The sequence below is a fragment of the Colletotrichum orchidophilum genome (genome assembly GCF_001831195.1).
Source record: "Colletotrichum orchidophilum strain IMI 309357 chromosome Unknown Scaffold_17.1, whole genome shotgun sequence".
NCBI classification, from domain to species: Eukaryota; Fungi; Ascomycota; class Sordariomycetes; order Glomerellales; family Glomerellaceae; genus Colletotrichum; species Colletotrichum orchidophilum.
The window spans coordinates 199,829-215,602 of record NW_019172973.1 but is presented as its reverse complement, the minus strand read 5'-3'; the positions used below and the strand labels follow the sequence as shown (position 1 = coordinate 215,602).

General features: G+C 50.2%; 4 protein-coding genes across 4 annotated transcripts; 2 read left to right on the top strand and 2 right to left on the bottom strand.

The window, feature by feature from the left end:
* Positions 1 to 937: 937 nt before the first annotated feature.
* On the top strand, positions 938 to 2,898 carry CORC01_02942 (uncharacterized protein; the record flags this gene model as incomplete). The annotated part of the gene is made up of 4 exons (XM_022614592.1): positions 938 to 977; positions 1,072 to 2,387; positions 2,450 to 2,649; positions 2,724 to 2,898. The coding sequence occupies 4 exons, from the start codon at positions 938 to 940 to the stop codon at positions 2,896 to 2,898; spliced, it is 1,731 nt and encodes a 576-aa protein (XP_022478893.1).
* A 1,237-nt stretch (positions 2,899 to 4,135) lies between these two features.
* CORC01_02941 (uncharacterized protein) lies at positions 4,136 to 4,827 on the bottom strand (the record flags this gene model as incomplete). The annotated part of the gene is made up of 2 exons (XM_022614591.1): positions 4,136 to 4,391; positions 4,454 to 4,827. 2 exons carry the CDS (start codon positions 4,825 to 4,827, stop codon positions 4,136 to 4,138), a joined length of 630 nt encoding a protein of 209 aa, XP_022478892.1.
* A 4,460-nt stretch (positions 4,828 to 9,287) lies between these two features.
* Positions 9,288 to 9,739, top strand: CORC01_02940 (uncharacterized protein; the record flags this gene model as incomplete). Its single annotated transcript, XM_022614590.1, has 2 exons — positions 9,288 to 9,559; positions 9,628 to 9,739. 2 exons carry the CDS (start codon positions 9,288 to 9,290, stop codon positions 9,737 to 9,739), a joined length of 384 nt encoding a protein of 127 aa, XP_022478891.1.
* A 3,165-nt stretch (positions 9,740 to 12,904) lies between these two features.
* On the bottom strand, positions 12,905 to 14,107 carry CORC01_02939 (uncharacterized protein; the record flags this gene model as incomplete). The annotated part of the gene is made up of 1 exon (XM_022614589.1): positions 12,905 to 14,107. The coding sequence occupies one exon, from the start codon at positions 14,105 to 14,107 to the stop codon at positions 12,905 to 12,907; it is 1,203 nt and encodes a 400-aa protein (XP_022478890.1).
* Positions 14,108 to 15,774: the final 1,667 nt, after the last annotated feature.

Below are 15,774 nucleotides of genomic sequence, written 5' to 3'. Positions count from 1 at the left end.
AAGAAAAACTCAAACATTTCCCGACCACACCGAGCCGAAGCAGAAATTCTGTCCGCTGATATCGATCATTTCTGGCCCCGCGACTGGAGAGTCTCAAGCTCCCAACGACAGATTTCGATCCACAAAATCGACACAATAACGCTCGAGGCCTCGCTTGTGGATATCGAGCCGCGATGACATCCCAGCGAGAGTTGCTGTAAGCTAGGCCATAACCAGTAGGAGGGGCGTATGATCAATCGGACGAAGAACAAAGCACATCGTCGCTGCCCGTTGGCGTCACTTCGAGACAGGACAGCAGAACCGTGCTCCCCAATCTCCTCACAAAGTGGTGTTTCGCGGTCCAGGCTAAGGGAGGGTAAGTTTGTCTGCTTCAGAGCCCTGATTCGCCGAGTTCATGCGTCTTCTAGCTCGTATCGATGCGATCAACCGTGTTCAAAAAGCAGGGAATCCAGCCAGGGTATGTCATACCGACCATCATCTCAGCTGTCTACTGTGAGCAGTGTCTGGGGTGGGTGGGCAGGGGGCAGGAGGAGAATGCCGAGAAAGAAAAGCTGCAAGTTCGGCTCTCTGCTTCTCCCTCATCGTGCGTCGGCGGTGCATGCGGCGCTCAGAAGTGTGGCGGGTGTTTCTGGGGTCGATTGGTGTCTCGCATAATGGATGGTCAGTCTGGGCCTATCAAACCCCCGGGACAACCCCAGACTCGACGTCACAGACGGCGGACGCACGTCAGCTCACACCACACCCTCCTCATCCTTTCCCATCTACGTCATCCACAGCAGCTGCCACAGAGCTTAGCAACGTATATAGAGCATCAGCCACACCAGAGTCACCTCTCTGGCAAACTCAACTCGGGGCTACTCTACTCTTTGAAAACAACACAATCCAGATTATCGTGAACCCGAGACCAAGAGTTTCCACTCAAACCTATCCATTCATCATGCCATCATCAGTAAAGAACCACAGTGCCACTGTGGAAGGTAAGTTGTCTCTGAAAATCGCTGTACCCACTCAAAGTGTCAACTCAAGTTGCCATGAGGTTGCATCCGTCACTAACACGGTTCGTCCCACCAGCATCAACTCCCCACAAGGTCTCCTCCGCCAAAAAGGCAACGGCCGCTAAGGTCGAAGACCGGAAATCGCACGCGACGCCAAAGAAGGTCTCATCAGCCACAGCCGCCGCTAAGGACAACGTCTCGACCAAAGACCACGCTACCATTACACCGGTAACAAAGAAGGTCTCCTCCTCCACGCACAAGCCCACATCATCGGCCTCAAAGACTGCATCATCTGCTTCGAAACCAGCCACATCGTCTGCACACAAGAGCGCGGACCATGCATCCAAGACGGCTTCCTCATCCGCACACAGAACTGCCGACCATGCCTCGAAGACGGCCAAGTCGGCATCACAGACTGCCAGCAAGGCCGCTAGTGGCGGCAGCGGCGCAGATATTGTAAAGAAGATGCAGGAGAAGAAGAGCGCTCAATACACAGAAACGACTGGTTCAGACATTGTAAAGAGAATCCAGGCCCGGAAGGCTGCCGCCGCAAAGGAAGCTGCCAGGAAAGAGGCAGCAGCAGCCAGGACCCACGAAGACAACCTGCCCAAGAAGAAGCCAGCCGTTGCCGAGGCACCAAAGGCTGTGCCCAGAGCTCCCGTCACAGTACCCAAAGCTGCTCCCGCCCCTGTCAAGAAGCAAGCCAACCCCATCCCGGCCCCGGCTATCAGGAATGTTCCCGCACCCACTACCAGCCCAGCCAAGGTCGCGAAGAAGGAAAAGGTCTACGCCCCGGGTGCCCTTGTACCAACCGCCGAGCTCGAGGCTAGGAAGGCGAAGGCTGCTACGCCCAAGAAGGAGAAGCAGTACCATCCCAGTGCTCTCACCCCTACAAACGAGATTGAGGCTAGGCGCGCCGCCAAGAAGGCCCAGGCCGGCGGACCTGTGGGGCAGGTTACCGATACCGTCGGCAGAACCGTTGGAGGCGTCGGCAAGACCGCCGGCGGAGTTGTCGGAACTGCCGGTCGGACCGTTGGCGGTGTTGGAAAGACCGCCGGAGGTGTCGTCGATGGCGTCGGCAGGTCAGCGGGCGGCACCGTTGATGGCCTCGGCAGGACTGTCGGAGGCGTCACCAGCGGCCTCGGCAAGCAAGTCGGTGGTACTGTCGGGGGCCCACTTGGTAGAGGCGTTCAGGGCGCGACTGACGGCCTTGGGAAGACTGTTGGCGGTGCTACCAGCGGTGTGGGTAACACTCTTGGAGCCGCGACGGGTGGCTTGAACAAGACGCTGGGTGACACCACTGGTGCTCTCGGCCGAGGAGATTTGATGGGCACCGTCGGCGGTGTTACCGGTGGAGTTGGAGATACTGTCGGAGGCGTCGGCAAGGGATTGGTGCGTCATCACCCAGTTTTCGAATGGCTTCGTGGGATATCTTGAGATTAACATGTTTTCAGGGCGACACTGTCGGCGGTACCCTCGGAGGTGTCGGAGCCACGGTTGGCGGACCGGTTGGCGGCATCGTCGGCGGAGTTGGCAAGGGTGCCGGTGATGCGGTGACTGGTATCACCGGGGGCTTGGGCAAGGGTGTTGGCAGACTTGGCAAGGGTGACGTCCTCGGCGGTGTTGGCGAAGTTGTTGGTGGGGTGGGAGATGGGTAAGTCACTCTTTCCATACTGATCCCGCCGTAACCCGCGGTAGTCTTTTACACATAGCTAACTGCGTACACAGCGTCGGCGGCCTTCTCGGTGGTGTCCTCGGAGGTCTTGGAGGTGGTGGCCAGGAGAACAGTGGTGGCCTTCTTGGAGGTGTACTTGGCGGAGGCGGTGATGGTAAGGATGGCGGCGGTGGTGGTTTGCTCGGGGGTGGCGGCGGCAAGGGTGGAGGAGGTCTGTTGGGACTGTGAGTTACCATCGACACGTATTAAGTATGAAGTTTGTAACATCATTTGGAAATCTGGCGAGGTGGCGAAGCTGAGAGATTGGGTAAAATTCCTCAAGCAAATGTATGATAGGCAACAACTGGTACAAACCTGTGCGAAATATGAGTTTGAAAATTTGGATTCCTATAGCCATGTTGAAGTTTTATTGATTAACAACTACAACTTTATGACATATGATTCAGGTCATCACTGCCCTCTACGTCACGGAAGCCTCCACGTGAAGGTAAGATACTCAAGTGCGAGACAAACGATAGCACTGCGACTTCTTCAGTGGCCTACTTTGAAGCAGAACTCTTGACGAACAACTTAGAATGTAGACGATGAGATATTGCACGCAAATGTAATCCACGGGAAGTGAGCCTCGTAGATAATGTGAAGAATCTAGCCATCTTTGCCAACAATGTGGTGTCAACGACAGCATTCGTGGTCTTTTCTCACCTTTTCATTGCACGCAGTACCCCCTTCAGCCAGTTCCAACTGTCTACCTGAGATTCAGAACAACCTCACGACCGAGGTAAAGAGATGCTCCTCCACCGGGAATTAGATACTCCTGATTGGTCAATTCCATGAATCTCGTGGTAATATCTGCTTGAAGACTTAGTTCTTCGTCGGCTATTTTGTACAAGATTTAAATAGCGAAGGAATAGAGAATGAGACATGCCTCAGGTTGTAGGGTGTGAGAGAAACAATCTCTGAGGTCGAACTCAGAGAAGAAGTGAGAGGCCCACAGAGGTCTACACACACCTCGAGATATATTCTAGCCATTGGTAATGCCTGTCTCGGGTCATGACACTACAAACGTCTAGGTCTGAAGCAATGAAAAGATCAGTGCGATGCCTATTCTCTCGGGCCTAGCTGATGCCTCATTCTCCACACGAAGAAATATTTACACCACCTGAGACAATTGACCAGTGAACCTAAAACGGTGACAATAAAGCAATGTATATTCGGCAACGAAACCTATAAGAATTCGAGATGATGATGCTGGGCTCAGCGATATAGTATGAATTGAAAACAAAGTTATCAGGCTGATCTCACACCGAAAGTTGGGGCATAAATGATGTGGAATTAATATTACGGAATAGATGGCGGTGCGAGATTAATATCCTCTAAATCCAGTTGCAACACGCCAAAATCTCTGACGTTATATTTAGTATAGTCGACCTGGCATTGAAACTCCCCTGCTTTCTAGAGAAAGGTCCTAGTTCTTATCTTCCGGGCAGTCCTTCTTGTCATCACCGCTGAGCTGACCACGAACAGCACCGGGGACGGCAAGGCTAGAGTGGACGTCGGCGAAGAAGCCCTCAGGCTTCTCCTCGATCTGGCTGACGGTGAAGCCTGAGCCAGTGTCAACACCAGTAGCATTGACGCCGGTCACGAAAGGACCGGTCAAGCAGCCAACGCTGCGGCGGACGTTCTGGTACCCATCGACGGCGACGGGGTTGGGGAAGGCAATGCTATGAGAAAGAAAATCAGTTCAGTACTTTTCTTCTTGAAAAACCACGGGATGTGAGCTTACCGAGGAGATCCAGCCTTGCCCTTCTCTGCCTGATGGATGTGAGTGGCCGTACGGGCTGGTGACTGATAATCACCCTGGAAGTTCACCAGGGTGATGTTGTAGCAAATGACATTCTCCTTGGAGTTGATGCCGAAGTTGAAGTATCCAATGGCTCCAGCCAATCCACCGGTGAAGGTGTTGTTGTTGTCGACAACTTGGTCAGGTGTAGCGATCACGTCGTAAGTCGAGGTGAAATCAAAGGGGCCGGAAGGGCCCCAGCTGCCCTTCCCTCCCTTCTTGTGCCAGCCAATAGCGTGCTTGATGTCCTCGACAACCTTGATCGGAGTGGCAGAAGCAGCGGTTGCCAAAACGAGGGGGACGATGGCGAACTTCATTATGGTAGTTGGAAGGATAGTGAGTGACTGAGGATGAATATACAGTTGGGGTTGATAGATACTGAGAGCGTCGGATTAAGGTAAGATGAGATGATGGAACAAGGCCTGATACTTGGTGTCACTGGGGGAGCTTCATCTCTGTATATGTAGTCTCTTCTGATGCCCAGCTTTGGGCTATCCTGCTAAGGTGTAGTTGCCACAAGTACATTCATTTCCCCTCAATTCCACCGCGCCTCTGAACTCATCTGCATCACTACACATGGCCTGGTGATGTGTTCACTCAGCCAAGAACCCGAGGAACGATCAAGCGCTGTACGCCGGCGCCATTACCGCGGCCTGGGCTGTCCTGATGAATGGGCCAAGGGAATTGAGATTGCGGTGTTTGCCTCCCAAAGCCGACGCGGCGCAGCAAATCGTGGAGGTTCGGGGCTCCTTGGCACATTTTCCTAATCCGGGGGAATTAGAATACCGGAAGCACGGTTATGACGCCGCCGATCACTTGGAACTCGGCAGCGGAAGCGCAACTTGCCGTGAACAAGTAAAAGTGGGAGAGTTGATGTCTTGTTTAGTTTTGTCCGGTAGCGTCAATGTTTGGAGGCAAGCTCCTTGGCGGTTGCTTGGCCCTTTCCCCCAAATATGCTCACCGCGACGCGCCGGATCGTTTGCCAATGCAGTCCAACAGAAGAACTGACGCGGGAAAGCTTGGCTTGCTACCACGGACATTTCAAATCCAAAAACTCCGCTGGCAAAGTCGACGATCTTTCCCTCTCACCAGCGCCAGAACATAGCCCGGTTTGGGCGCCCGATCAGGAATCAGTTTATCGTTGCTGGGCATCTCCCGGAAAGCCTCTCATCCGACGGACTACCGTCCAGAGCTGAGAAGGAAGCTTTTTGTGCATTTCTTTTTCCCTTTCTCCCTACCAAGTTCAAATCAGACACTGTGTCGCTCGGCATTCGTAGGAATGACACCGGCGCCCTTGTTGGAACAGCAGCTATCTTGGCGATGAGCCAATACAGTGAGACTTGTCTGACATCGCTTGGAGCACGTTATTGCTGAGGAATGAAATCGCATATTTCTTGCACCTCGATCAAACTCGTAGGCAGCTGATATCTCAATGCAACCCTTTTTTGGAGACCGGTTTCTTGATATTCGGGAGACCAAGTTTGTAGTGACTTCGCCATTTGACTACATCCATCTCGCATGGCAACATCCACAAATTGACAAGGGACTAGCAGTCAAGAACAGCTTATCTTATAAGTTAACAAACAACCAAAACTGTAAGCTGCGCAATTACAGTTACCAGAAGGGACTCTCAGCCTTCATCATACCTGTAAGCAAACTTTGACAAAGATCGGCAACATTACTGACAATAAGAAATTTCATCGCGCGGGAAGACTAGGACAAAGAGATTCCAATCTCCTGGCCTCGGCCAGGTGCAGGCTCGCATATACATCTAAGTCTATCGACCTAGATTGTACTCGAACAACCCAATAAGAGAAGCTCTGATCAGAATTAATCGAAAAGATAGTTGACAGCTTGCTAGATGAAACTAGGTATTTTGGAAATGAAATTTCAAGCGCATAACATCGACAAACAGATTTAAGAAAGAAGCGGCATCACTTCCATGATGGCCTTTCCATATTTTGGCCCTGTATGAGGACAACACGTGATGAACAAAGGGTCCGATTACAGACGAGCAGACCATTGGCGCGCTCTTTCGAGCTCTTCACATGGACAACTATTGCATATGTGGTTTAAGACTTCAGGCCAGAGTCAAGACGGAACGGTCCAACTTACCGCGTGAGCCAGTGACAAGGGCAGTGTCTTCCTCGCTATACTCAGTATCGGTGCACTTAATATGATTCCAGCTGGTCGTCTCGCCTCCGGGGAAGCCCCACCCGGTAGCCCGGTTTCGAAGGGCCCATTCGATGTCACACTTGGTGTTGGGAGTCGAGATACCGTGACTCAACCCGATGAGAGAAAAGAGAATTTTGACCTTAATCATACGCTCAGAGGCTCAAATATGGATGAAAAGGTTGATTGGTTGATTAGAGTGTAAGGGTGAGTGGTGATGAAGAGCGTGAAGGGCCCGCGGATCCCGCGCACTCGTGTATCTTCCGTTCACTGTCTAGTGTCTCCTGACTTAAGTTTTGAAAATGAATCGCCATAAACAAGTCAACTTGCAGCCCATCTCTATTCTACAACAATAGTCAACATTACGTCGCAAACAGATTATAGCGCGCAGGTGGTTTGGGAGCCAGTTACTATACTGATGGAGTAAGCTTTGTTTGGTTGCATGTGTCGTTTTTGGTTGAGGAAAGCGACGACGAATAGAGGGCAGGCCAATTCGTCCGAGTAATATAGATGAATGATTAGAGGAAGGTAAAACCGAGCCAGAGGTTGCCAAAGGATGAGAAAGCCCAACCGAGACTGTTAAATCATGATGAGGTCCTTAGCGTTTGTGGAACTTGCGACATCAGAAACGGCAGCCCGGAGCAGAATCAGCCAGTCTATCAGGATTTCTACCTTTTGAAATGCCGCTGACATTCTAGAAAATTTTGCGCCTGGCTAGACCAGCGTTGGGACTCGAGTATTCAATAATGCCGGGGCTAAAAAGATAAGGGTTGACTATAGGCGGGTCAGGAATGTTGATTTGATGCATGTGAGGTATTGATGAACTATATAAGTCGAGAATTCCCTCCCTTATGATAACGGACAACGGCCCAGATATTAATCCTCCACTTCGGCCATTGGCAAGATCGATTTCGTCGTAATCGATCAACCAAGATTAAAACACGGAAAAGCGGACGTCAGAATTGCCATGTTGGAAGAACTTCAACCTTTCAACAACGATATAGTGTTCAATATTGCATGCCTTGCCACGAATTTCATCTCAAACATACACGACAGCTCAAAGTCTGATATAACATATACCCACAGCTATGATCATGAAGTCGTGTGATGTGGAGGGGCGAGTTCATTCTGATTCGGCCTCTATTATTGAAAGTTTCGTGATGGGGTGCCGACGACCGATAGCATAAGGCTGTCAACGAGACCCATACGCGGTAAGATTCACCAACAGGCTTTCACTGCAAAGCTGTTGCCTAGTTAAAGCAAAACATCGTGCCAGAAGGAGCACCGGCTTGGAAATGCCAGGTTGAGGACCTCACCATGGATCCGATGAGCTTCAACCGGCCTTCCAAATCTTGTTCCTTTCCCGAGAAGTTAATTTAATCTCGTATACTCTCCTCAAGGTAGCTGAAATTGGAGAGGTAACTTCCTCGATCAGCCTTGTCCCGCACGAAAAAGCTTTTTTTCAGCTCGCTGAGCAGTCGAGGTTATTTGAGAGTTCTGATCTGTCCCACAAACTCCAGTGATTAGTCTTTATTTTCCTGAATCTTAATGATGCCCTGCTGCACGCTCTGAATTTTAATAGTATTTGCTTTGCCGGATGGCTTTGAAAAAGAATATTCCGTTGTTTATTCAGTCAACTAAGTCACAAAACTTGCATACTCCTAATGTCCTGTAGATTAGCAAACCAAGACCTTTTCCTGTGGCACCCCTCCTGTAGACTCTTCAGAAGCATGCGTTTGCCCTTATTCTCATGGTTCAACCGCTATCATCAGGTTTATTCCTCACGTCGTGTTCATCACATCTGGGCACCTCTACGTCTATACACATGACGTACATTCTTGGCATGATTACGAGGTCTGCTTGACCTCCCTTTGGAGCTCATATAAGCCCCCAGGAGAGATGCTTGCTCAGGGCTCCCCGTGATTAGGTGGTAATGCCCCGTCGAGTTCTGCAATCATTCATAGCGTGCACAGTCACGGCGCTGCGCTATTGCGCATGACAACCGTGCCAAAGAAGGTTCATCTACCCCTTTCCTGGCTTTCAGCTCTTCGGTCGGACCAACAGTTGCCAGCGGGACATCAGCGGAAGTCTGTGATCCTGATGTCCGACGATAAACAAGCTTTTGAGAAAGGGGCTGATCACGAACTGAGGTACAGGGAATATCCAAGACCCCAAAATGAGTTGCTGAGGCTTGATAATAGCCAAGTTTCAACCTCCACACTACGGGGCTTGGCGACGGAATAAACTCTCGAAGTCGCCGGTTATATGGGTCAATCATGATTCGTTTTCATTAACACCATGCGTAAGATGCCCAGTAAAGCTCCGCGGAATGCAAGGCACGGGCCACATCAATAAACTTTACTACATTGCAAGTCATCTCAGAGGGCAAGAAACCACGAACAACTCACGATGAATTCGTAGCTTTCATCTAGCGTGCCGTTCATCCGATGTTCAAGCGAGTCACAAGGAAGCTCATCTCCACGGGTTCCGAAGGCTCTGGACCCAGCGCCGAAATATAAATACCGTTTGTCAAGCCGCTTGGTTTTCATAGGTCGTCTGTAATTAACGTTCATCTCCATTTACGTTACTTTCAAAGTTATCCAAAATGATGCTCCCCTTGCAGACTATGCTTCTGGCCTTCGTGGGCGTCGCCGTCGCCAGCCCGGTTGAAACTATTACAAGTCAAACGGCCGGATGCACAACCACAATCACGGAATTCGATCGCGGATTCACTGGCGACTTCAATCCAAGTACTACCATTACAATCTACAATCAGACAGTCACCACTGTATCGCCAGTAGACTGTCACGGCTGCAGTTACGTCACGACTACCGTGGAACAGTCACCGTTTTGGGGCGGCATCGGCCCGGAGATCCCGTATGTCGTCTACGTCTACGCGACAACACCCACTACAGTCACTTCTCCTATTTGTGCGACATCGACAGCGACACCGACAGCGACAGCGACCCCGACCCCAACGACAACGCCGACGACAACGCCGACGGTTACTCCATAGTTTGGGAGGCCGTGACTCAAGTACATACAAAGCAGGAGTAGAAAGAGGACAACGGTTAGATAATTGAGATTAGGGTTGGTCTCGTCAGTGGGAGGATGAGAAGCTATTGGTTGTATTGTGCCACAATGCTGGTTTGCTGCTTGTCCAACATAACGGTGTGACTAGTACATAGACGCATGGCATCAGCGAGCGATTCGCACGTCGGATAGAGTCTTATTGAATATAAAATGCACTTTCAGGTTTTGGACTCAGCTTAAATACTGCACCCCTGTTTAAAAAAAAACGAAGGTACAGAGGAAAACGTAAGGTCGAATTCTCATGGCTCTTCGGTGGTCAACTTCGTGAGCTTCTCTAACCCAGTGACTCTCAGCCAACGCTTTGTAACCTCGTCTCAACTCGAGTATTGCTGAGCAAATGATTGATTTCACTGTGACCCGGAAACGCTCAATCTTTTCAGCACAGCAGCATCTATGAAGAATCCCTAGTAGCGATTATTTCAAGCTTCAATCAACAGAACCAACACGATCAGACAGCCGATCTTCACTGGCAAATCTCCGGTCCAGGATGCAGAGACGCTCGATGCACCTTTCCTTCTGATGGATGACTCTATGACATCTTTCTAACGTGAAGTTTTCCAAGCGCCCAAGCTTGCAGCTAGATCAGAGTTATTCCGAAGGGGAGCGTCATTCTCGCCATGTACATGCAAATGAACCGTGCTAGGGTCTCAATATTTACCGTGCCCGCTCTTGAGTACGGAAACGGCAGAGGGGTATAGTTCTCAAATCAGTTCAAGTAGAATAGACCCAGGGTATGCCTGTTGATCAGCATTCTTCAGCTTTTCAGCAAGCGAGGGATTCCTCCATAGGGGCTGGCAATTTTCAATTTTGGCAACATAATGCTTAATGACAATAATATTCAAGTTCCTTCCAAAGTTCGAAATATCTGACCATTTAGTTGCTATTCACCAAGACTTTTAGCACGATGATACGATTCCTTCTTTTAGTCTCCATTCTGTCCAATTATCCTTAATATCCTTCATTACGAGTACTTCTGGGTATCGGTTGTGGTCCAGCGTTCTGCCGAGAATCAGTACTGACCCCGCGAGCTTACGGTGCCCAGCCCGATTCATTCTTCGTGAAATAGATGCCGACCTTGTCTGAAATATGAGGCAGCACGGGTGGCCTTCTTTCATACTTCCAGTGCTAAGTCGTGATATCCGCTGTCAGAGACAAGAAAACTCTTCTTATGCACATCCTGCATTCTGAGCATGTAGAAAGGCTCGGCCTCTCGGTACATAGCATCTCTATTGGAAGTTACACACCTTAAGAGTTTCATATAGGCCTACTCAATTGTAGTACACTTACTTAGTCGGCCTCGGTACACTCCGCAGCGAAATAGTGAAACGAAGACGAGTACAAGAGTGCAAAATGGATCTGAACCGATGCCGCTGGGGTGGCCGGCGGGGGCTACTATAGAAAACCTTAACGGACTCTATCCTCCAGCTGCATAATGGATTCTACCCCACATATTCACCTTGGTTACCTGTTGTATGTAGTTGTCAATGGACTCTACTACAGTTCGTCGTGTTCACTGTTATAGGGCTACGTAATACAATCTGGCATTATTACGTTTGGTGAGGACAGCCTGTACCATCAAAAAAAATACAGTCTTGCAGGTCGAGTTCCCCAAAGGATATATCCGCTTTTGGGTCTGATTTTTTTCAGCAGTCCTCCATGTAATCCGGTTCATTTGTACAGCACTTCACACAGTAGTCAGTATCGGCCAAAACCGGAAGACCCAAAGGGGAAATATCCTCGTAGACATGCAAAATGGCCACCCGCCCAATAGCCATCTTCATACATTGTACCGTGTCCGTTGCTGCAACATGATCTCGTTGAGTTTATCTTAAAGCGGGACGTGTCGAATAGGTTTGCCCTTTCATCGTTGCACCAGCCGGCAGTAAAGCCTTTTTTCTGACATTTCTTTTCCTCTGCCAATATGCCAAGAATAGATGCTGTACAAAAAGTCAGTCTACAAGCCAGACCTGCTGTTTATGACTTTGAACCCACACAAAGGGAACAGCACAGAAAGTTGTGTGAAGACGCATATTGAGACGAATATAGTCGGCAAGGATGCGTATCGACAGTGCATGTAGAAAAAGTTGAAGGCAACAAATATGGGTCGGGGAACGGTGATAAGTGTTGTATTTGACATCTGAAAAAAGTCTGGAAGCATCTTCAATATCCCTCATTATTAACAACCATGATACCGGCAAGATTCTCAGGAGCAAACTTGAATAATATGTTGGCATCGCTAAAACGATGCCGTAAATTGCGGACAGCAATTATCGCCATGCCCGCAATTAACGCTATAAATATCCTACGCCAGTTGGCCTAAAGCTTAATAGCCTGTCAGTGCACTTAAGCCTTGATGATCTATTGGCCTACCAAGTAGTTGCCCTTTCGGCTTCGCCGCTAGGCGTGATAAACCGTGCGTATATAAGTGCTGGAGGATGTGACGAAATAGAGATATGGACTAAATAACATTATGTCATGCTTTTGGTGAATTCTAAAAAACGCAATCCATACCTCGGCCATCCCGACAGCAATATGAATCGTAGGTCAATATGAGAGCTTGCCGCTCTGGATAGGAGCCCAGTTGAGACTCGGTCCACTTTACCTGATGAATAGGCCAATGAGATGGCTATGGATGTCAGCTTTGAAAACGCACAGAAACGAGTCAAGATACCAACAGAAAGAGACATGCAACGCAATGAACACACCAGGGCCAATAACGCCTATATAAACCGTTTGCCCCTGATACCCAATCCTTGTTTGTCAGCACTGGGGTACCCAATCTAGATATTTTGCCTTTGCTGGATGACAGTGGCTCTCAGACACCCAAGAAAGCTTTCTTACAGACTAAATTATTACTAGAACAAGTACTACAACAAAAGAGACCTGTGTATTCCGTTGTATAAGGGTATCTAGCAACTGGTCGGCTATCTTAGAAAATATAATGTCAAACATCATTGACTCTTGGCGCTCTGGTCGATGAACTTCAATGGGCCTTCAAAGCACGTAAAGCCCTCTGCCACTCATGACTTGAAAGCGAAACATTAAGGGATTTCTTATGTGTCTCCTCGACTCGGTTGTTGCCCATGCAAACTCCAGTCTCTGGAACCTGGCATTCGTCCCTCAGTTGCTCTACGCCCTCCGCATCCACCCTCGGCCCCATCCATGTTGTACTGTTTCGTTTGGCTTTGTTGGAACACCGTCCGCTACCCCCGTACTACCACCATCAGCGCCATGCGAGACGTCGGCTTCGGGAATTGTCGGTACCCCCGGCCCTTGCGATTGCATTGTACTTGAGTCTGGAGATACCGGCGACACAGCCGAGGGGAGCGCATTCCAAGTCCCGGTATCAGCCACCGGAGAAACGTACGCCGGCGGAGGCGAGTTCTTCGCCGCCGTTGGATCGTAATTATCAGCTGGCAGCTCGCTCAGCTCGGTCGGAGGGTCCGGGTCCAGCTCTGCGACATATCGGTGCACGCCGGTGGCCCCGCCGCGGGCCGCAACGGCGGCTGCCGGGTCCAGCTCTGATATAGATCGTGGGTCGAGTTCGAACGTTGGTCTCGATTCCCCGCTGAGTTCTGGCTTGAAGGCAAACACCTCGCTTTGCTGTGCTCGAGACTTGGTGATTTCCATAGCAGCGGCGCCCATTGCTCCACCAGCGGTGGCGGCGGCGGCTCCCATCCTTGGTCCAGTGTTGCCATTTGCTGCCATAGCTGCGGCGTCGGCTAACTTCTTTTGACGATATTTCATAGAGAACTTGTACCCGATGAACATCAGAAGAAGAATAGCGAGAATGATACCAATGGCAAGTCCAGCTTTCGCGCCATCATCCATACCGCGTCCGCTGTCAGGGGTAGATGTAGTCGTGACTGTAGCCGTAGTAATGCCTCCAGCCCCTGTGCTAGTAGTAGTAACTGCAGTTGAAGATAATGTTGGTGTTGTAGATATAGCGGCGGTTGGGACGGCTCCGGTTACGTAACAATTCCGAATCTGGCTAAATATCGAGGCATACTGCGTGCAGCTGGCTTCTACCTTGGTGATGTCGTCGAGGTCGTCGAGGTACCAAGAAGACATCCGACTCCTGAAAGACGCGTACGTAACGGATAATTCCAAGCCTGAGAGGGTAGACACGTAATCGCACGCCGTCGCCCCCCAAGACATTGACATTGTCGGCGCGTTATCTAAGACGTCTGCTAGGTCTTCGGCGCATTCTTGGGCATGTTCTTGTCGGATTTGCTGTGAGCGGGCGTAGATGTCCGGCCGAGCCGATACCGGTCTGGCAGTGGCTAGCAGGCCGGCCAGGAATCCGAGGGCGGGAACGAGTTCAGAATGCATCGGGGCGGGGGGATGTATTTTGGGTTGTCAGATTGGTCTTTGCAAGATCGATAGCTCCAACGTCGAACCCATGTGTCCACGCAGGCTTGGGAGGTGCGGAACGGCGGGCATTTGTGCTAAGAATGAGTCAAGAGATATTCTACGGTCTACGTGTTGATCTGGAGCCGGCGTGATCGAGGAGCGAGACCACGCGGCCCATTGGGGCCCCGGTAATCTATCCAACAAATACCCTACGTCAACAAAACCCGTCACATTCCGTGATTTTCGCTTCTCCCTCCTGCAAAAGTCTGCACTATCGCGACTCCACAGCTCACTACTGCCTTGTAACCTACCGCCCGAAAGGGACCATCATTGCTCGGCCATTGCTAATTATATAGAGGTGCATCTGCCAAGAATGGGCGGACCAACAGCAACGATTCGGCCCACTGAGCCAAGGCTGGTAAGGGCTGGGGGTTGGGATCTCAGCCACGGTGATTGCGCTGAACAGGGCTGTGTTGTGAGAAGATCAGCAAAAGTCCAACGTGTGGAGGAGACATTGTGTCTTTCGGCAGTCATCGAATTGGATGATGGATATCTTTTAGATGAAACATGATGGGTTAATCCGCATTCGCCCTGCCGCTGGTAGAGAGCGGGATGGTTTTGGGGTTTGCGGGATTGTGTCTGATGTCACGTCCTGTAGGGTAGAAATTCTCCGGGCAAATTTTGATGTGGATAGATTGGGTTGTATTCTGACTGTGGCCTGCTCCTAAGGTTCCTTTTTTTTTTTTTTTTCTTTTACGGGGCTATGGGAAGTGGTATGACTGAGGTTGGGCTTCAAAAAAAAAAGCATCCAGAACAATTCTTGGCGTTGCGTTGAAATCGTGGGACTATCTTAATGAAGGGCGGGTCATGATTCAAACAGGGAAGAGAGGGGACTACGAGAGTATGTGGATCTGGTCGGTAGAATTAAGACTATTTTTTTAAGAGATTAAACTACGCTCTCCTCTTCTTCTTCTTCCGTTCTGTTTGATACATATTCATCCCCGTATGTCCGAGATCGATGTGTTGTGGAATGTCCTAGTGAGGAGCAAGGTTCAATATCTTTCCCAGACTTTATACAATACCATTACCGTGGAGCACCGACAGGTTGGCAAACCATTCCCAACTGTATTCAGTACATTTGATTCAGTCTGTCGCCCGCCTGGCAGGGAGTCGACCTGCTCGCAGCGCACTAGAATAAGTCCCCCGACTCATGACCAGCAGATCAGGAACCTTATGAGGAGCCCTTTTGGTGCCCAGCCCCAACCCCAAGTCCCTAAAGAGAAGATTGACAAATGAAAGGGGACGCAGGTGGGCCGTCAAGGGGCAGAGCTGTCCGCCCATGTCCGCTGAAGTGGTGGATCAGGCCGCGCACAGGGGGGGACATATCTAAGCTCAATTTAACCTCGTGTACGGCGTATCCGTGGGACGAAAACGATCAAGAGCCGTGTGCCTAGTGACTGCGAGATGAGAGATCTAAATGGTATCAAATGCTGCTCCAAGAAAAAATTGGCAAAAAAAAAAAAAAAAACCACAGATCGGCCGACTCACCAAAGCCGTCAAAACAAATGGCCGGCGCATCCGCCGCCTCGCGTACCCCCCCGGCTTGACCGCCGGCGAGGGCCTCAGCCACACGCAACTTCCACGTC